We start from the raw sequence: 22,648 nt of genomic DNA on the forward strand, positions 1-22,648 counted from the left end.
GATGGGTATTAATAAAGATTTTGAAATTAAGTGGTTTTTATAAAAATTTGATAAAAATTATATTTGATTTTACATATGGATTTTAACTGTGTTTTATCTCTTTTGTTCCGTTTTTGAAATATGTGATTAATGTCCAGACTGAGTCCGCATCAAGATGGCCATACCAAACCATAAGCATTAAATGAAAGGAGTCCTCCGATACATATACATAAGTGAGTGGGAGGACCGGAGACACTTGAAATGAAAGTCCCGAAGTTGGAACGCAAATACGGGATTTCACCGGAAGTGACGTCACCGGAAGTAACGGCGGTGGAACGCAAATGCGGAAGTCAGGTGACTTCCGGAGTAGAAAGACGGGAGAATGGTTAGGCGCCAAGATTGGTCCTCTAAAACAAAGTGGAAGAGTTGAAATGGACATTAGGAATGGACTTTTGTTAGGAAAACTCATTAGGAACTAGTGGTTAGCGCATCCATGTCTGGAAATAGGTTTCTCCAATTAACTATCAAATACATTATTGAAAGGGGTATATATAGATAACCCTGGTAGACGGTTTTTATGCCTTGAGAAAGATACTGCAAAGTATTGACACGCATTGGCTGACTTGTGTGGACGTTTTGGGGAGCCTGGGAAGGATCCATAGACGGATGTTCAAGGTGCTGGGGACGCCTGGTTTATGTTTACAACTGCCTTATATCTGCTTTCTTATGGTGAGAGTCCAGCCACTCCTCTATTTTTAATTTTGTGACAATAAACAGTATTACACTATATCTGTTTTTATCCTTTTTATGATATCTCATTACTGTGGAAACGTATGTAAGAAGAGGTGAAAATTCTTCGAAAAAAGTCCATCTTTTCCTGTATATGCGCCATTTGTCTACATAGGGTAGACTTAATACATGGTACGGATCCCTTTTTGTAGTCTCCTATAAAAAATCAGTGGATGTGACGGTGTTACACTATTGTGTGTTCTCTTCTCATTTGCATGTTGGAGGAAGATCAGAATTATCCTGTATATGCGCCATTTGTCTACATAGGGTAGACTTAATACATGGTACGGATCCCTTTTGAAGTCTCCTATAAAAAATCAGTGGATGTGACGGTGTTACACTATTGTGTGTTCTCTTCTTATTTGCATGTTGGAGGAAGATCAGAACTATAGACGTGTTCCGGAACATTTGTTCTATGTGTGGAATTTTTGTGGCGCCTAAGGACGGTTTGATGATATAATTCTGTATTATTTGTTCATGTGGATGTGAGGTGACATCTTTTTATCATAGAATAGTCCAATTAGGCTGCCTATCAGCGCATGTAGATATCTTCTTTTTTATAAATTAGTAGAAAAATTGTTTTCCAAATGAGAAACTTAATATCCACTTGTTGTAAGGGTTCAAAATATGAAGACTGTAAAAAAATCTAAAACCAGATTCAAGTCCCATGGCGCAGTAGGTGGAATGAATAGAGGCTGTATTCTGAGGACACCTTGCAGAAAGGTGTGTACAGACGGCAATAGAGACAATCGTATTTGAAAGTAAATTGACAAAGCAGATACCTGCACCTTTAGTGTAGATAAACGCAGTCCTCCATCTAACCCCGTCTGTAGAAATAACAAAAGACGGGATAACTTGAAAGATGATGTCGGAAACTTCGAGCTTCACACCAACCCATATAGGCACGCCAAATTCTGTAATAATGAGCTGCCGTAACTGGCTTCCTAGCACGTAACATGGTTGTTATAACAGATTCTGGAATGCCCTCTCTTCTTAAGACGGCAGTCTCAACGGCCACCCCGTCAAACGCAGCCGCGCTAAATCGGGGTAAAGGAACGGACCCTGTTGTAATAGGTCCGGACGTAGCGGGAACGGCCAAGGATCGTCTGCGAGTAGTCCGCGGAGATCTGAGAACCAAGCTCTCCGAGGCCAATAAGGCGCCACTAGTATGACTGTGGCGGACTCTCTTTTGATCCGTTTTAGCAACAGAGGGAGCAGTGGAAACGGTGGAAACAGATACACGAGGCTGTACGGCCACATGATTGTGAGAGCATCAACCGCCACTGCCTTTGGATCTCGCGTTCTGGACACATACTGGGGTGTTTGGTGATTGTGGCGAGATGCCATCAGGTCCACTTGCGGGTAACCCCACCTCTGGACCAACATGTGAAACACTTCTGGATTTAATGCCCATTCTCCTGGATGAAAATCCCGACGGCTTAGATAATCCGCCTCCCAGTTGTCCACTCCCGGAATGAACACTGCCGACAATATCACTTGGTGATGCTCGGCCCAATTGAGGATTCGAGCTACTTCCCGCATGGCCATGCGGCTTCTCGTTCCTCCTTGTTTGTTGATGTATGCGACCGCCGTCGCGTTGTCTGACTGCACCTGGACAGTCTGAGACCGAAGCATGTGCACTGCTTGTCGTAGTGCATTGTAAATTGCCCGGAGTTCCAGGACATTTATAGACAGCAATCTTTCGTGATCCGCCCAGAGACCCTGGAGCTGACAATTTTGAACTACAGCTCCCCAACCTCTGAGACTCGCGTCCGTCGTTAGAATTATCCAATTCCAGGCGCCGAACCGTTTCCCTGCGGTTAGATTGTGTACTTTGAGCCACCAGAGTAGAGATACTCTGGACCGTGGAGACAACCTCACCCTCTGGTGAATCTGCAGATGCAAGCCTGACCACTGTGCGAGCACATCCAGTTGAAAAGGACATGAGTAAAATCTTCCGAACTGAAGCGATTCGAAAGCCGCCACCATTGTGCCTAAGAGGCGAATGCACAAATGTACCGAGACTGTGCGTGGCTTGAGCACTAATTGTACCAGATGATGAATAATCTGTACTTTCTGTTCTGGTAGGTAAATTCTTTAATTTACCGTATTGAGAATCACACCTAGGAATTGAAGTCGTTGAGACGGAATTAGATGTGATTTCTTGAAGTTGACAATCCAACCGTGCTGAACTAGTACATTGTACGTTAGCAACGCAGGTTGGAGGAGCATCTGTTGAGACGGAGCTTTGATGAGCAGATCGTCCAAGTACGGAACTATTATCACTCCCAGGGATCTGAGATGAGCTATCATCACAGACATCACTTTGGTGAATACCCGAGGCGCTGACGAGAGGCCAAACGGTAGAGCCTGAAACTGGTAATGGTTCTGCCGTATCGCAAAAACCAAGAACCTCTGATGAGGTGGCCAAATCGGAATGTGTAAGTACGCATCCTTGAGATCCAGCGCAATCATGAATTCTTGTGGCTCTAAACCTGCAATTACTGACCGCAGAGATTCCATCTTGAATCTGTAGTAAGTGACGTACTGATTGAGGCCCTTTAAGTTCAATATTGGCCTGACCGAGCCATCCGGCTTTGGTACCACAAACAGACTGGAATAATAACCCTGACCTTGTTGGTGTACAGGGACCGGAATCAAAACTGCAGAATCCAGTAGAGACTGAATGGCAATTTGCAGAACCGCCCTCTTGTCGTCCGACACAGGCAGTCCTGTCTTGAAAAACCGCAGTGGCGGGAGACAGTCAAACTCTATTTTGTAACCTTTTAACACTAAATTGCGGATCCACCCATCTGTGGATGTCTGGAACCACGCCAAATGGAACGTCTGAAGGCGTGCTCCCACAATTGGAGATCCGAGATGGGCTGGGAGCCGGTCATGCCACTGGCTTGTCGGTGACCTTAGCGTCCTGACGACTGGTGTTGGTTTGTTGGAAACCACGTCCTCGACCTCGTCTACCAGGCGTGGCTGTTATTCTACCATGGCCTCGAAAGGGCTGAGGTTTAAAGGATTTGAACGCCGGCCCAGAGTATTTCCGTCTAGGTACCGTTGGAGGCAATGGTAGGAAAACAGACTTCCCTCCCGTGGCCTCAGAAATCCATTTGTCCAATTCAGGACCAAACAACTTCTCGCCACCGTAAGGTAACGCCTCTATACCTCTTTTGACCACCTCTGCCTCCGCTTGCCAAGAATGCAGCCAGAGTGCTCGTTGTGCCGTAACTAGCGACGATGAAAGGCGAGAACTGAGCAGACAGACGTCAGTAGAAGCTGTACATAGATAATCAGCAGCTTCCCAGATTTGATCAGCGAGAAGTATAAGGTGATCGTCATGTAGGGCAGACTTGAGTTCTGTTATCCATACCATTAGCGCCTTAGTTACCCAAATGCCAACCAACCCAGGTCTAAGCAACACTCCTGCTGCTATATACATGGACTTTAGCATAACTTCTATTTTACGGTCTGAAGGGTCTTTAAGCGTAGTAATAGTTGGTACTGGTATGGTTAATTTCTTTGTAAGTTTTGACACAGACGAATCCACCATTGGCAGATTCTCCCATGTAGATGTCACAGACTCTGGAAACGGGTAACTAGACTTAAATCTGCGAGGTATAGAAAACCGTTTATCCGGATTCTTCCGTGTTTCTACTAACATCTTATTAAGAGATTCCGAAACAGGAAAACACATTGGAGATCTCTGTCGTTTAGTAAATACGACTTCATCATTTGTCAGAGGCTCCTCAGTTTCTGTAAACTTCAGAGACTGACGCACCGCTCTGATGAGATTATCAATGCCTGGGCTGTCAAAATCTTCACTATCTGACTGCTGGTCTACTTCGCCCTCCTCACCCTCATCTTGCGCAGTGAGGTCTGGCATAGAATAGTCAGAATGCAACATAGCAGAAACTGGTAAATCATAAGACAAATGAAATTTATCCCTTCTACCCAAAGTGGACTTGGACCTTTGGCAAGGCTGAGACCCCTCCGGTAGTTCTGGCGGTCTCACCCGAGACTCAGATCTTGCCGCTTCCCGCTCTTGTCGAGCGGCAGGCAATTCTGATTGCAACCCAGTCATGACATCTGCTAGCATTGCCCATGGAGGGTCCGGCAATGAAACTGGCTTTGAAACCGGAGCGGAAATTGTATTCGTAGCTGAATTCACAAAACATACTGTACATGTGATAGATCCATCTGGTAACACACTGTTACAGACATGGCAGTGAAACTGCTTTTTAGTTTTTGCTGGTGCCTTACTCATTATGCAGACAGACAATACAATATACAAAGACAGACACTTGCACGACTCAGTAAAATTGTACTAAGGTGTGTCTATATATATATATATATATATATATATATATATATATATGGCCGAAGTGCAGTGCACGTGGCCAGTACTATATGAAACCTGATCCCAAATTCCCACTAACACCCCTGCGCCATCCGGTAGAGTAGTGTTGTAGGGCAGGATCTTCCAAACTGAAAGAGAAACAGGATTGAACAGGAAGCATGGCTAAAATGGCCCCCATGCCATGCTTACACTAAAAATCACAGTTCAGGTTAAAACCCATATATATATAGTCTATAACTATATATACTTGTACCACAAGCCAGCAGCCTTCCTATGGTATCTCCCCCCCTTTGCAGCCGCGCTGCTGTGAGGAGACTCGCCCCCCCCCCTTTGTGCGCCGTGTACCGTTATTCCGGAGATCTGGTGCAGGTAGCCGGGCTGTGTATAGCGGTGGGACACGGCGCTGTGGAATGACCTCGTAGCGGTTGCCGGGGAGCCGGAGCGGGCGGCGCTGTGAGCTGTAGTGGCGGCTCTGTGAGCTGTAGCGGCGGCGGGCGGCTCTTCTCGGGACGCTGTGTTACACAAGCCAGCGGCGGCGGGCGGCAGTGATCAGGGAGCATTGGCGCGCACAGCAACCTGTTCCAGACACAGCGGGGCGGCAGCGTGAGCTTACCGTCCCGTCCCCCAACATACCTGGACGCCTGTGGTGAGGGGCTATGACGGGGCTTCTTCTTCAAGCTCCGTCCAGCCTTTCCTGCAGGATGATCTGCACTTAGCTATGCGGGTGCTCTGTAGTGAGGACCGACACGCCAGCAGCTGCTTGTAGCAGCTTCCACTATCCCGGACCCACGCCTTTTGGAAGGGGGGAAGGGATGTGTATAAAGTTTAGAACAAATAAAAAATATAATAAAAAATAAATAAAAAAATATTCAAATTAAGTGTGGGAGGTCCACACAACACATGTTGCTGCTGTGAGCACAGAAAAAACACTGAGGTACTCTGGGAATATGGAGGGGAGGAGAGTTACTAAATTTAAATATTCAGTGCCTTTGTTCTGCTAAAGCCGTCCAAATCCCAAGAGTACTCCAGTGACCCCTAGTGGATGAAAAAGAAAGAATATTATCTTTATCAAGGGTATCCATATCAGAAGCTAAATTATCAGCCCATTTAGCAATAGCACTACTCACCCATACCGACGCCACAGCAGGTCTGAGCAATGCACCCGTATTAACGAAAATGGCCTTCAAAGACGTTACCAGCTTGCGATCTGCCAGATCCTTGAGAGCAGCCGTGTCAGCGGACGGAAGCGCCACCTTCTTAGACAAACGGGATAGAGCCTTGTCGACATTCGGAGACGACTTCCATTTCTCTTACGTCCTAGAGGATGCTGGGGACTCAGTAAGGACCATGGGGTATAGACGGGCTCCGCAGGAGATAGGGCACCTAAAAAGAACTTTGACTATGGGTGTGCACTGGCTCCTCCCTCTATGCCCCTCCTCCAGACCTCAGTTAGATCTTGTGCCCAGAGGAGAATGGGTGCACTGCAGAGAGCTCTCCAGAGTTTTCTGTGGAAAAATTATTTTGTTAGGTTTTTTATTTTCAGGGAGTCCTGTTGGCAACAGGCTCCCTGCATCGTGGGACCGAGGAGAGAGAAGCAGAGCTGGCTTGTCAAGTTGGGCACTGCTTCTAAGGCTACTGGACACCATTAGCTCCAGAGGGAGTCGGAACACAGGGCTTACCTGGGGTTCGTCCCGGAGCCGCGCCGCCGTCCTCCTCACAGATGCCGAAGATAGAAGCCGGATAGAGAAGGCAGAAGACATCTTAGGCGGCAGAAGACATCAGATCTTCATGAGGTAAGGCGCGCAGCGGTAAGCTGCGCGCCATTGCTCCCAGTCACACACACACAGAGCAGCACTGAAGGGTGCAGGGGGGGGCGCCCGGGGCAGCAAGAAACCTCACATTTTGGCACAAATACAGTTGGATTAGACTGCTGAGGCAGTAAATCCCTGATCCCCCGCCATTTTATTGAAAAATCACTGGGACCGTAGCCCGCCGTCGGGTGGGCGGGGCTTGATCCTCAGCACTAACCAGCGCCATTTTCTCCACAGAAGCTGCATGAGAGAAAACGCTGGCTCCCTGGTCTCTCCCCTGCTGAACACAGGCTGGAAAAAAGAGGAGGGGGGCACATTAGCGACGCAGTGAGTGGGAATTGGTATATTATATATAGAAAAGCGCTATCTGGTCATAATTTTTCCAGTGTTTTTAAGCGCTGGTGTGTGCTGGCATACTCTTTCTCTGTCTCTCCTTAGGACCTGGTTGGGGTTTTGTCCCCTTATAGGTTAATCCCTGTGTGTGTGGGGTGTCGGTACGGGTGTGTCGACATGTCTGAGGCGGAGGTGGAGCAAATGAGTGGTGTGTCCCCGTCGGTTGTGCCGACTCCAGATTGGATGGACATGTGGCATATGTTGAATGCAAGTGTGGCATCTTTACATAAAAGGCTTGATAAGGCTGGTTTAGTGGGGACATCAGGGGGTCAATCCTCAGATTGGACCGACTCACAGGGCCCGTTGGGGTCTCAAAAGCGTCCCTTAACACAAGACACTACTACCGACACGGATTCTGATTCCAGTGTCGACTATGACAAAGTAAAATTGCACCCTAGGGTGACTAAAACCATTCAGTGTATGATTGTGGCAATAAGGGATGTGTTGCATATTGCTGATGAACCCTCGGTCCCCGACACAAGGGTATACATGTTTAAGGAAAATAAACAGATTATTAATTTTCCCACATCTCATGAATTAAATGAATTCTTTGGAAAAGCTTGGGAGACTCCGGATAAGAGACCGCAGATCCCCAAAAGAATTTATATGGCATACCCTTTCCCTAAGCAGGACAGGGAGATTTGGGAATCACCCACCACCGTGGACAAGGCCCTGACGCGCTTGTCCAAGAAAGTGGCGCTACCGTCTCCGGACACAGCGGCCCTTAAGGACCCTGCAGATCGCAGGCAAGAAACTACCTTAAAGTGTATTTATTCTCATTCGGGTGCTGTGTTAAGACCGACAATTGCGTCGGCATGGGTGTGTAGCGCAATTGCAGCTTGGACAGATGAGCTGACAGATCAATTTGATAATATGGATAAGGATACTATATTCCTAACTCTAGCCCATATTAAAGACGCAGTCTTATTTATGAGGGATGCTCAAAGGAACATTGGATTGCTAGCTTCTAGGGCCAATGCCATGTCTATCTCAGCGAGAAGATCCTTATGGACTTGCCAATGGACGGGTGATGCGGATTCCAAGAAACATATGGAAGTACTACCCTATAAGGGGGATGTATTGTTTGGGGATGGGCTGACAGACCTGGTTTCCACAGCTACAGCAGGTAAATCAAATTTTTTACCATATATTCCCCAACAGCAAAAGAAAGTAACACCCTATCAGATGCAGTCCTTTCGGTCGCACAAGTCCAAAAGAGGTCGGGGAGCCTCTTTCCTCGCCAGAGGTAAGGGCAGAGGCAAGAGAGCACCTGCTTCGGCAGGTGCCCAGGAACAAAAGTCCTCCCCGGCTACTCCAAAACCCACAGCATGACGCTGGGGCTCCCCTGAGGGAGTCCGCACCGGTGGGGGCACGTCTTCGACTTTTCAGTCAGGCCTGGGTCAGTTCGGACCTGAATCCCTGGGTGTTGGAAATAGTTTCCCAGGGTTACAGATTGGAATTCGAGGAGGTGCCCCCGAGACGATTTTTCAAATCGGCCCTACCAGCTTCCACATCGGAAAGGGATGTAGTGTTAGCTGCAATTCAAACGCTGTGTATACAGCAAGTGATAATCAAGGTTCCCCTGCACCAGCAGGGAAGAGGTTACTATTCAACCCTATTTGTGGTCCCGAAACCGGACGGTTCGGTCAGACCTATTTTGAATCTGAAATCCCTAAACCTGTACATAAAAAGATTCAAATTCAAAATGGAATCTCTCAGAGCGATAATAGCCAACATGGAGGAGGGGGAGTTTATGGTGTCTCTGGACATAAAGGATGCGTACCTTCATGTCCCCATATATGCCCCCCATCAGGAATACCTGAGATTCGCTGTACAGGATTGTCATTACCAATTTCAGACGTTGCCGTTTGGAATTTCCACAGCCCCGAGGATTTTCAACAAGATAATGGCGGAAATGATGGTGGTCCTGCGCAAGCATGGAGTCACAATTATCCCATACTTGGACGATCTCCTGATAAAAGCGAGATCAAGGGAGAAATTGCTGAGCAGTGTGGCGCTCTCTCTGAGAGTGCTCCAGCAACATGGTTGGATTCTAAATCTACCGAAGTCACAGTTGATTCCGACAACTCGACTACCATTTCTAGGTATGATACTGGATACGGAACAAATGAAGGTCTTCCTCCCAATAGAGAAAGCCCAATAGAGAAAGACATCCAGAACATGGTCAGAGACCTGCTAAAACCGAAAAGGGTGTCAGTTCACCAATGCACTCGAGTTCTGGGGAAAATGGTGGTGGCCTACGAGGCCATTCCCTTCGGAAGGTTCCATGCAAGGACTTTTCAATGGGACCTTCTGGACAAGTGGTTCGGGTCCCATCTGCACTTACATCGGAAAATAACTCTGTCCCCAGGGACCAGAGTGTCCCTCCTGTGGTGGTTGCAAAGTGCTCACCTCCTGGAGGGTCGCAGGTTCGTAATTCAGGATTGGATCCTGGTTACCACGGATGCGAGCCTCCGAGGATGGGGAGCGGTCACACAGGCAAAGACTTTTCAGGGGCTTTGGTCAGACCAGGAGTCCTGTCTATACATCAATGTGTTGGAACTCAGGGCCATTTACAACGGCCTTCGACAAGCGGAGAGTCTTCTTCGAAACCTACCGGTTCTGATTCAATCAGACAATGTCACAGCAGTGGCTCATGTGAACCGCCAAGGCGGGACCAGAAGCAGAGTCGCAATGGCGGAAGCCACAATGATCCTTCGCTGGGCGGAAAATCATGTAAGCGCTCTGTCGGCTGTCTTCATTCCGGGAGTGGACAACTGGGAAGCAGACTTCCTCAGCAGACACGATCTCCATCCAGGAGAGTGGGGACTTCATCAAGAAGTCTTTGGGGAACTCCTCAAATAGACATGATGGCGTCACGCCTCAACAAAAAACTTTGGAGGTATTGCGCCAGGTCTCGGGACCCTCAGGCAGTAGCAGTAGACGCACTGGTAACACCGTGGGTGTTCAAATCGGTCTACGTGTTTCCTCCTCTTCCTCTCATCACAAAAGTGTTGAGGATCATAAGACGAAGAGGAGTACAGACGATACTCGTTGTCCCAGACTGGCCTCGAAGGGCCTGGTACTCGGATCTACAAGAGATGCTCACAGGAGATCCCTGGCCTCTTCCTCTGAGGGAAGACCTGTTGCAGCAGGGGCCCTGTGTATTTCAAGACTTACCGCGGTTACGTTTGACGGCATGGCGGTTGAACGCCGAATCCTAGCGAAAAAGGGGATTCCGGAAGAGGTCATCCCTACTTTGATAAAGGCTAGGAAGGAGGTGACGGTAAAACATTATCACAGTATCTGGCGAAAGTATGTGTCTTGGTGTGAGACCAAGAATGCACCTACGGAAGATTTTCATCTGGGTCGTCTTCTCCACTTCCTACAGACAGGAGTGGATATGGGCCTGAAATTAGGCTCGGTTAAGGTACAGATTTCGGCCCTCTCGATTTTCTTTCAGAAGGAATTGGCTTCTCTTCCAGAAGTCCAGACGTTTGTAAAAGGAGTGCTGCACATCCAGCCCCCTTTTGTGCCTCCAGTGGCACCATGGGACCTGAACGTGGTGTTGCAGTTCCTAAAATCACACTGGTTTGAACCGCTTAACAAGGTTGAGTTGAAATTTCTTACCTGGAAGGTGGTCATGTTGTTGGCCTTAGCATCAGCAAAGCGAGTGTCAGAATTGGCGGCTTTGTCACACAAGAGCCCCTACTTGATTTTTCATGTGGATCGAGCTGAATTGAGGACACGTCCGCAATTTTTGCCTAAAGTGGTTTCTTCGTTCCATATGAATCAACCTATTGTGGTGCCTGTGGCTACAGGTGACCTGGAGGATTCCAGATCCCTGGACGTAGTCAGGGCCTTAAAAATTTATGTAGCCAGGACAGCTAGAATTAGGAAAACAGAGGCTCTGTTTGTCCTGTATGCGGCCAATAAGATTGGCGCTCCTGCTTCGAAGCAGACTATTGCTCGCTGGATCTGTAATACGATTCAGCAGGCTCACTCTACGGCTGGATTGCCGGTACCAAATTCGGTTAAGGCCCATTCCACTAGGAAGGTGGGCTCTTCTTGGGCGGCTGCCCGAGGCGTCTCGGCATTACAACTTTGCCGAGCGGCGACTTGGTCGGGGGTCAAACACTTTTGCTAAATTCTACAAGTTTGATACCCTGGCTGATGAGGACCTAGCGTTTGCTCAGTCGGTGCTGCAGAATCATACGCATTCTCCCGCCCGTTTGGATGCTTTGGTATAAACCCCATGGTCCTTACGGAGTCCCCAGCATCCTCTAGGACGTAAGAGAAAATAAGATTTTAAACCTACCGGTAAATCTATTTCTCCTAGTCCGTAGAGGATGCTGGGCACCCGTACCAGTGCGGAAACATTCTGCAAGACTTGTATATAGTTGTTGCTTACATAAGGGTTATGTTACAGTTGACATCGGTCTTGGACCGTTACTGTCGTTTGTTCATACGGTTAACTGGTTATGTATGTTCCAGGTTACATGGTATGATTGGTGTGGGCTGGTATGAATCTTGCCCTTGGATTGCTAAATCCTGCCTTGTATTGTCCATCTCCTCTGGGCACAGTTCTCTAACTGAGGTCTGGAGGAGGGGCATAGAGGGAGGAGCCAGTGCACACCCATAGTCAAAGTTCTTTTTAGGTGCCCTATCTCCTGCGGAGACCGTCTATACCCCATGGTCCTTACGGAGTCCCCAGCATCCTCTACGGACTAGGAGAAATATATTTACCGGTATTTTTTCCCTGTCATCAGAGGGGAAAGGATACGCCATGAAAATTCTCTTGGGAACCTGCCATCTCTTATCTGATGACTTCCAAGCCTTTTAACAAAGAGCATTCACTTCATGAGGGGGGGGGGGGGGGGGGGGGGGGACTTCACTTCAGGCCTTTTCCCTTTAAATAAACAGATCCTTGTTTCCTGCACAGCAGGTTCGTCAGAAATGCGTAACACATCCTTAATAGCCACAATCATGTACTGAATACTCTTAACCAGTCTTGGGTGTAAAGTAGCCTCATTGAAATCGACATCGGAATCAGAATCCGTGTCGGTATCCGTATCTACCATCTGGGTAAAAGAACGCTTTTGTGACCCTGAGGGGGTCTGCACCTGAGTCAAAGCATCCTCCATGGATTTCCTCCATACCTGTGTCTGAGACTCAGATTTATCCAACCTCTTGGACAATGAGGCCACATTAGCATTAAGTGCACTTAGCATAGTAACCAAATCAGGTGTCGGCTGTGCCGACAGAGCCATTTCCAGCCCCATTTCTGCGCCCCCAGCAACGGGGGGTAACACTCAGCCTCAGACATGCCGACACGTAGTACCGACACACACACACACACACTGCCTCAACCAGGGGACAGACCCACAGGGAAGCCCAGAGAGAGAGAAACACAGAGGGAGTATGCCAGCTCACACCCCAGTGCCCATATATCACACCAATATAATATATGATGAAAGCGCTGCCCGTAATTATAAACATGCACCAAATATCTGTGCCCCCTCCTCATTTTGTTCCCTTATACTTGAATGGAGCTTGGAGGTCCCGGGCCAGCGTCTCATGCAGCGGCTGTGGATGAGAGAAAATGGCGCTGGTGAGCTGTGCGGCTAAGCCCAGCCCCTTCCCTGCACGCTTCAGACCCGCTAAAATTCAAACTTGCTCTGCTGGCGGGGGTATGAAAAAACGGTGCCCGGGCACCGAATATGCCTGTCTGCCAGCTCAAGACCCCAGTAACATGCTGCCCAGGGCGCTCCCCCCCCCCAGCGCCCTGCACCCGCAAGTGCCATTGGTGAAGTGTGTGGGAGCATGGAGCGCAGCGCTACCGCTGCGCTGCTACCTCGTTACTGAAGTCTTCTGCCGTCTGATGTCTTCGGATCTTCACATACTCACCCGGCTTCTTTCTTCTGGCTTCTGTGAGGAGGGTGACGTCGCGGCTCCGGGAACAAGCAGCTAGGCGAACCAAGTGATCAAACCCTCTGGAGCTAATGGTGTCCAGTAGCCTAAGAAGCAGAGCCCTTAACTAAGTAGAAGTAGTTCTGACTTCTCTCCCCTCAGTCCCACAATGCAGGGAGCCTGTAGCCAGCAGGTCTCCCTGAAAATAAAAAACCTAACAAAAGTCTTTCTAGAGAAACTCAGTAGAGCTCCCGTAGTGTGTGTCCAGTCTCTCCTGGGCACAGAATCTAACTGAGGTCTGGAGGAGGGGCATAGAGGGAGGAGCCAGTTCACACCCAGTCAAAGTCTTTTTAGTGTGCCCAAGCTCCTGTGGATCCCATCTATACCCCATGGTCCTTTTGGAGTCCCCAGCATCCTCTAGGACGTAAGAGAAAGGTCAATATGGAAATGGTCGACACAAAAATTGTCAACTAGTTTATTTTTGTGTCACTTCGTACATTAAACCATATCTAAACCAAATTAGTGGAAATGTGTACCCTCGGGGGCTCAATTCGCTCGCCAAGCTTGGGGCAAGGTGACTCGTTGCGCTTGGCATAGGTTACTACTCCCAATTGTAGTCCACGTGGATGGTAAATGATATGTGATATATGTAAGTGGATGATTGGGGAAAAAAAAAAAAAAAACGTGTGTCGACTATTGTCACGTCGACCTTTTGTACCTGTTGACCTACTGGCTGTCGATCTATCAACAGAACCTGGTGCAGGGAGACGTCACCATGTTTGGGAAGACCCAGGTGATCTCCTGTGCGGGATCTGGTTACGATAACATGTGAGCGCAGAGAGTAATTCATAGGCTGTTTCCTAAATGAGCGGAGAGAGGACAATCCTCCTCCTTGCACAGTTTACTTGTAGGTTAAGTGAAGTCTCATTTCAGTAGCGAATACAGGGCCTTAGTCAGAGCTGGACGCACCGGACTGTCAAAATGCATCATCAAGAAAAAAAAGTACATCTCTGCGACCTATTCAGAGCCAGCCTCAGATGAGAGTCTCTAGCTGCGACTCCCTCCCCTTGTCTGGGTGACATGAGACTGGATTGTGGCTGGAGGCGTGTCTTTCCTGTGCTGCGACTCCCTCCCCCTTGTCTGGGTGACATGAGACTGGATTGCGGTTGGAGGCGTGTCTTCCCTGTGCTGTGACTCCCTCCCCCTTGTCTGGGTGACATGAGACTAGATTGAGACTGGAGGCATTTCTTCCCTGTGCTGCAACTCCCTCCCCTTTGTCTGGGTGACATGAGACTGGATTGCAGCTGGAGGCGTGTCTTTCCTGTGCTGCGACTCCCTCTTCCTTGGCTGGGTGACATGAGACTGGTTTGGAGCTGGAGGCATGTCTTCCCTGTGCTGCGACTCTTCCCCCTTGTCTGGGTGACAAGAGACTGGATTGCGGCTGGAGGTGTGGCTCATCGGTCACTCAGCCAGTCGATGGTGCAATTAGTGATCCTAGGACACAGTACTGGATCACACATGCCTGCAGGAGGCGTCTACTTATACCAGACACCTCCTGCTGCATTACCATATCCGAGCATCGCTACTGTTTCCAATTAAGGAGAGGCGATGCCTCCTCCAACCACATCTGAATCAGGCTCAATCTGTGAATACGTGCACACACCGCACCCTTACTGTACTTTTTTTGTAACTGCGCGCCTATTGCAGTCGCATTCACGCCCCTTCCCGCTATTCCTAGCACATTCCAGCCCCGGTCTCAGCCACCCTTGCTGCACAGAGTCTCAAGTCAGAAACGAAACCTAAAAAGGACGCAGTCTGTGATACGCACGCTGCAATAAGAAAGTAAAACTGAAAAAAGTCTCAACTCACACATGCGACTTAATCTGAATAAGGCCCACAAATATACATGACAAGTATCTGACTACAGGCGGGTGATGCACTGTCCCCCCGGGAGCATACAATCTGAAAGCGAAGCCGGCTGACATTCTGCTTCGGCGCGAAGGACATCTGCCATTATAAGAGCAGGCAGGAGATTCTGCTCTGCAACAAACACCCAGAGGTTTTCCATCACGTTGTGACACAGAACTGGTTATTCATCATCCCTCGTTCACGGTCTCCGAAGTCCTAATTAAAGAGCAGGCAAGATGGCAGCTGGGTTCTGTCCCCGGACCCTTCACTGTGTGACATCTCTATCATGTGAAGGCAAGGTTCCAGCCTGAGAAGTGTATCTGACATTATACTTTGTGCGGAGCTGCAGAGCGCAGTGTCATGGGAACATGTCACACTGCTCACAAGGATTTTTTTCTTCCTTCAAATAACATGGAAGCCTTAATGTTAAACAGGAACTAAACCCAGAAATATACTTTTATGATTTTCTCTGCTAGAAGTACACTATACTGTCTTACCTTTCCGTAAATGTCAGACCTGCTCCTATCTACAAAAGCACTTATAAATTTGACACTAGATACAGTTCTAGACCCTGAGTCAGTGACTTGAATCTCTCCAGCAAGACATCTGCAATTCCTAAAGCCTTCGTGACAGGTATTACTAACCCCTCTATGTGCCTTCCTGCCTCACTGAGAATCTCTGCCAGGGGAACATTGTATCTCCACACAGCGGTCACCATGAAACAGCGGCTTTCCTGCAGGCTCTGTACCATCAGGGAGGGAGAGTGCAGGACAGCCACGCTGCGAGAGCCTGCAGCACTCTGATATCTGTTGCGTACTCTCAAGCATAAAAGGCATGAGGGTCTGGCAGGGTCCTGCTGCTGCACAAGAGGGAGCACAAGATCGGTTGACGTTTGGGGACAAAGAGGCAGCAACTTAAAAAGTTTTATTTAGGCTTTAGTGTCCGTTAAAAGATCACACTTAAAATACATACATGTACTATACATAGACAGCATAGCAAAACATAGACAGAGCGTGTTTACGTCCGTGTTGCATATGACGAGAGCAGAGTTGTGGCATTTACTGGCCCCGCACTTTAACCATTGTACAGTACAGCACTCAGTGTTCCTATTCCGCAGCCCTTTTTGCGCTGTCAGGTTCCTGCGCTGCTAAGTGCTCAAGCAGGGGGTGTGCCGGGGATTTGATTTGCCATTTTCAGACCTTTGTTTAATCAGTCGGTAAATGAAACGGAAGCCCGAAGCGCAGAGATGTTTAATTTACCTCATTAATCTGCTCTTTACCATCCTTGGCCTGCCCGTCTCCAAGTTCTTCATTCTCATAACTATTGCTCTTTTCAACCCAAAGTTCAGACTTCTCCACCGTCAGCCGTAATTGGTCCAGGTCAGCCTTGATCTGCTTGTAGTTGTCAACATCCTGATTTGACACCAGTAACTGAACCTACACATGGGACAGAACAAGCCAGGATTAATACTTAAAGATCTCACGCCTGTCTTGCAAACACCGAATAAAGTGTATCATGATGAGTGGACAGTATCTGGCCAAATGCCTGGTAGAGAACTGTACAACCCAACCGCCAATATGGAAAGTTGTTTATGCAGGCACGGTGCAAACACTGTTTTGTAACATGCGCCTCTTTCTACAGGAAGATGTGTGTACTTCCGGGTTAAGGTGTCGCCCTTCTTCTGGTGGGAGGAGTGACGGAGAGCGGGGGTGGGGGGGTTAGACGCATGAATCCATCTACTTGTGCGTCCTCAGGCAACAACACACTTGTGCGTCATGGGAGAGGGATACTTAGTGTAGAGATAAATAGCCAGAGGAAGCTCAATTTGTGGAGAGCTGTACAGATTACCTCCAATCTCCTTATATCTTCCTCTTTCCTTTCATTTTACTATTATTATTCTGTAAAAATATGTGATTGTTACAGGGATATTTCTGGCTGCTGTTACTTAAAAAAGAGCCCCTGTCACTTAAACCCTGCGGAGGCTGCCATCTTGTGGGCGGAACCAGGAAGCATAGGCCATTGTGATTTCACAGATTCCCAGTGATTTGATGAGGTGTATTCTCTGCATGTCTGCACTGAGAAAATGACTGGGCACTACACAGACACTGATAAAATGGCGGGAACGGCAGAGATGCTGGCAAATTGGTAGGAGCTGCACAGACACTGACAAAATGGAGGGAGCTACATAGACACTGACAAAATAGTGGGCGCTACATAAATTCTGACAAAATGGCAGAAGCTGAAAAAACGCTGACAAGCTGGTGGGAGCTGCACAGACACTGACAAAATGGCTGTAGCTACACAGGCACTGACAAAATGGCGGGAGCTGCTTGTACCTGTCTGAAGGCCTGCAGGACCTCTGCTCTCTGGCTGAAGTGTTTGAAAAGCAGCTGAAGGGCCCCGGAGAGCAGCGGAGGGTAATCGTGCATAATGAGATGAATAAGGACTCGCAGGAAGGTTCTGCCGCCTTCATCATCCAGTTCCACAGGGTTCTTCTCTTTACTTAAAAAAAATAAGATTTTACTTACCGATAAATCTATTTCTCGTAGTCCGTAGTGGATGCTGGGACTCCGTAAGGACCATGGGGAATAGCGGCTCCGCAGGAGACAGGGCACAAAATAAAAGCTTAAGGATCAGGTGGTGTGCACTGGCTCCTCCCCCTATGACCCTCCTCCAAGCCTCAGTTAGGATACTGTGCCCGGACGAGCGTACATAATAAGGAAGGATATTGAATCCCGGGTAAGACTCATACCAGCCACACCAATCACACCGTACAACTTGTGATCTGAACCCAGTTAACAGTATGATAAACGCAAGGGAGCCTCTGAAAAGATGGCTCACAACAATAATAACCCGAATTTTTGTAACAATAACTATATACAAGTATTGCAGACAATCCGCACTAGGGATGGGCGCCCAGCATCCACTACGGACTACGAGAAATAGATTTATCGGTAAGTAAAATCTTATTTTCTCTGACGTCCTAGTGGATGCTGGGACTCCGTAAGGACCATGGGGATTATACCAAAGCTCCCAAACGGGCGGGAGAATGCGGATGACTCTGCAGCACCGAATGAGAGAACTCCAGGTCCTCCTCAGCCAGGGTATCAAATTTGTAGAATTTAGCAAACGTGTTTGCCCCTGACCAAGTAGCTGCTCGGCAAAGTTGTAAAGCCGAGACCCCTCGGGCAGCCGCCCAAGATGAGCCCACTTTCCTTGTGGAATGGGCTTTTACTGATTTTGGCTGTGGCAATCCTGCCACAGAATGTGCAAGCTGAATTGTACTACAAATCCAACGAGCAATCGTCTGCTTAGAAGCAGGAGCACCCAGCTTGTTGGGTGCATACAGGATAAACAGCGAGTCAGATTTTCTGACTCCAGCCGTCCTGGAAACATATATTTTCAAGGCCCTGACAACGTCAAGCAACTTAGAGTCCTCTAAGTCCCTGGTAGCCGCAGGTACCACAATAGGTTGGTTCATGTGAAATACAGAAACCACCTTAGGTAGAAATTGAGGACGAGTCCTCAATTCCGCCCTGTCAGAATGAAAAATTAAGTAAGGGCTTTTATATGATAAAGCCGCCAATTCTGACACACGCCTGGCTGAAGCCAAGGCTAACAGCATCGTCACCTTCCATGTGAGATATTTTAAGTCCACAGTGGAAAGTGGTTCAAACCAATGTGACTTTAGAAAACTCAACACCACATTGAGATCCCAAGGTGCCACTGGAGGCACAAAAGGAGGCTGTATGTGCAGCACCCCTTTTTACAAATGTCTGAACTTCAGGTACTGAAGCCAGTTCTTTTTGGAAGAAAATCGACAGGGCCGAAATTTGAACCTTAATGGACCCTAATTTTAGGCCCATAGACAGTCCTGTTTGCAGGAAATGAAGGAAACGACCCAGTTGAAATTCCTCTGTAGGGGCCTTCTTGGCCTCACACCACGCAACATATTTACGCCAAATGCGGTGATAATGTTTTGCGGTTACGTCCTTCCTGGCTTTGACCAGAGTAGGGATGACTTCTTCTGGAATGCCTTTTTCCCTCAGGATCCGGCGTTCAACCGCCATGCCGTCAAACGCAGCCGCGGTAAGTCCTGGAACAGACAAGGCCCCTGCAGTAGCAGGTCCTTTCTTAGAGGTAGAGGCCACGGTTCGTCCGTGAGCATCTCTTGAAGTTCCGGGTACCAAGTCCGTCTTGGCCAATCCGGAACCACGAGTATAGTTCTTACTCCTCTCCTTCTTATGATTCTCAGTACTTTTGGTATGAGAGGCAGAGGAGGGAACACATACACTGACTGGTACACCCACGGCGTTACCAGAGCGTCCACTGCTATTGCCTGAGGGTCCCTTGACCTGGCGCAATATCTGTCCAGTTTTTTGTTTAGACGTGACGCCATCATGTCCACCTTTGGTTTTTCCCAACGGTTTACAATCAGGTGGAAGACTTCTGGGTGAAGTCCCCCCTCTCCCGGGTGAAGGTCGTGTCTGCTGAGGAAGTCTGCTTCCCAGTTGTCCACTCCCGGAATGAATACTGCTGACAGTGCTATCACATGATTTTCCGCCCAGCGAAGAATCCTTGCAGCTTCTGCCATTGCCCTCCTGCTTCTCGTGCCGCCCTGTCTGTTTACGTGGGCGACTGACGTGATGTTGTCCGATTGGATCAACACCGCCTGACCCTGAAGCAGAGGTTTTGCTTGACTTAGGGCATTGTAAATGGCCCTTAGTTCCAGAATGTTTATATGAAGAGACGTTTCCAAGCTTGACCACAGGCCCTGGAAATTCCTTCCCTGTGTGACTGCTCCCCAGCCTCTCAGGCTGGCATCCGTGGTTACCAGGATCCAATCCTGAATGCCAAATCTGCGGCCCTCTAGTAGATGAGCACTCTGCAGCCACCACAGGAGAGACACCCTTGTCCTTGGCGACAGGGTTATCCGCTGATGCATCTGCAGATGCGATCCGGACCATTTGTCCAGTAGATCCCACTGAAATGTTCTTGCATGGAATCTTCCGAATGGAATCGCTTCGTAAGAAGCCACCATTTTCCCCAGGACCCTCGTGCACTGATGCACTGAGACCTGTCCTGGTTTTAGGAGGTTCCTGACTAGCTCGGATAACTCCCTGGCCTTCTCCTCCGGGAGAAACACCTTCTTCTGGACTGTGTCCAGAATCATTCCTAGGAACAGTAGACGTGTCGTTGGAATCAGCTGCGATTTTGGAATATTTAGAATCCACCCGTGCTGACGTAACACTACCTGAGATAGTGCTACTCCGACTTCTAACTGTTCCCTGGATCTTGCCCTTATCAGGAGATCGTCCAAGTAAGGGATAATTAAAATGCCTTTTCTTCGTAGAAGAATCATCATTTCGGCCATTACCTTGGTAAAGACCCGAGGTGCCGTGGACAATCCAAACGGCAGCGTCTGAAACTGATAATGACAGTTTTGTACTACAAACCTGAGGTACCCTTGGTGAGAAGGGTATATCGGGACGTGGAGATAAGCATCTTTGATGTCCAGAGACACCATATAGTCCCCTTCTTCCAGGTTTGCTATCACTGCTCTGAGTGACTCCATCTTGAATTTGAACCTTTTTATGTAAGTGTTCAAGGATTTCAGATTTAAAATTGGTCTCACCGAGCCGTCCGGCTTCGGTACCACAAACAGCGTGGAATAATACCCCTTTCCTTGTTGCAGGAGGGGTACCTTGATTATCACCTGCTGGGAATACAGCTTGTGAATGGCTTCCAAAACTGCCTCCCTGTCGGAGGGAGACTTTGGTAAAGCAGACTTCAGGAAACGACGAGGGGGAAACGCCTCGAATTTCAGTTTGTACCCCTGCGATACTACCTGTAGAATCCAGGGATCCACTTGCGAGTGAGCCCACTGCGCGTTGAAATTCTTGAGACAGGCCCCCACCATATCTGAGTCTGCTTGTAAAGCCCCAGCGTCATGCTGAAGACTTGGCAGAAGCAGGGGAGGGCTTCTGCTCCTGTGAAGCGGCTGCATGGTGCAGTCTTTTTCCTCTTCCTCTGCCCCGGGGCAGAAAAGAGTGGCCTTTTGCTCGCTTGTACTTATGGGAACGAAAGGACTGAGTTTGAAAAGATGGTGTCTTTTTCTGCTGATGTGGAGTGACCTGGGGTAAAAAGGTGGATTTTCCAGCCGTTGCCGTGGCCACCAGGTCCGATAGACCAGCCCCAAATAACTCCTCCCCTTTATACGGCAATACTTCCATGTGCCGTTTGGAATCCGCATCCCCTGACCACTGTCGCGTCCATAATGCTCTTCTGGCAGAGATGGACATAGCACTTACTCTTGATGCCAGGGTGCAAATATCCCTCTGTGCATCACGCATATATAGTAATGCATTTTTTAAATGTTCTATAGTTAACAAAATATTGTCCCTATCCAGGGTATCAATATTCTCGGTCAGGGAATCCGACCATGCGACTCCAGCACTGCACATCCAGGCTGAGGCGATTGCTGGTCGCAGTATAACACCAGTATGTGTGTATATACTTTTTAGGATATTTTCCAGCCTTCTATCAGCTGGTTCTTTGAGGGTAGCCGTATCAGGAGACGGTAACGCTACTTGTTTTGATAAACGTGTGAGCGCCTTATCTACCCTAGGGGGTGTTTCCCAACGCGCCCTAACCTCTGGCGGGAAAGGATATAATGCTAATAATTTTTTAGAAATTAGCTGTTTTTTATCGGGGGAAACCCACGCTTTTTCACACACCTCATTTATTTCCTCTGACTCAGGAAAAAATATTGGTAGTTTTTTCTCACCCCACATAATACCCTTCTTTGTGGTACTTGTAGTGTCAGAAAGATTCAATGCCTCTTTCATTGCCGTGATCATGTAACGTGTGGCCCTACTGGACATTACGTTTGTCTCGTCACCGTCGACACTAGACTCAGTATCTGTGTCAGGGTCTGTGTCGACCCACTGAGGTAACGGGCGTTTTAGCTCCCCTGACGGTGTCTGAGACGCCTGGACAGGCACTAATTGATTTGCCGGCTGTCTCATGTCGTCAACAGTTTTTTGCAAATTGCTGACATTATCACTTAATTGTTTAAATACAATCATCCAGTCAGGTGTCGACTCCCTAGGGGGTGACATCACCAACACAGGCAACTGCTCCGCCTCCACATAATTTTCCTCCTCATACATGTCGACACACGCGTACCGACACACAGCACACACACCGGGAATGCTCTGATAGAGGACAGGACCCCACTTAGCCCTTTGGAGAGACAGAGGGAGAGTCTGCCAGCACACACCCAGCGCTATATATATATATATATACAGGGATAACCTTATATAAGTGTTATTCCCTTATAGCTGCTGTTATTATCGTTATTTGCTGCCAAAAATGCCCCCCCTTCTCTTTTTTACCCTGATTCTGAAGCAGGACTGCAGGGGAGAGTCAGGGAGCCGTCCTTCCAGCGGAGCTGTGAGGGAAAATGGCGCTTGTGTGCTGAGGAGAT

The 22,648-nt window shown here is 48.4% G+C and overlaps 1 protein-coding gene across 4 annotated transcripts in view; it reads right to left on the reverse strand.

The window, feature by feature from the left end:
• ITPR2 (inositol 1,4,5-trisphosphate receptor type 2) overlaps positions 1-22,648 on the reverse strand; it is a 490,021-nt gene that overhangs the window by 285,595 nt on the left and 181,778 nt on the right. For all 4 annotated transcript variants that reach the window (XM_063929104.1, XM_063929105.1, XM_063929106.1 and 1 more), the window contains 2 exons: positions 17,496-17,661; positions 16,419-16,595 (listed from right to left, as the gene is read on the reverse strand). In XM_063929104.1, coding sequence (XP_063785174.1) covers positions 16,419-16,595; positions 17,496-17,661 — 343 coding nt within the window. The remainder of the gene's footprint in view (positions 1-16,418; positions 16,596-17,495; positions 17,662-22,648) is intronic.

Source organism: Pseudophryne corroboree, chromosome 6, assembly GCF_028390025.1.
Source record: "Pseudophryne corroboree isolate aPseCor3 chromosome 6, aPseCor3.hap2, whole genome shotgun sequence".
NCBI classification, from domain to species: domain Eukaryota; kingdom Metazoa; phylum Chordata; class Amphibia; order Anura; family Myobatrachidae; genus Pseudophryne; species Pseudophryne corroboree.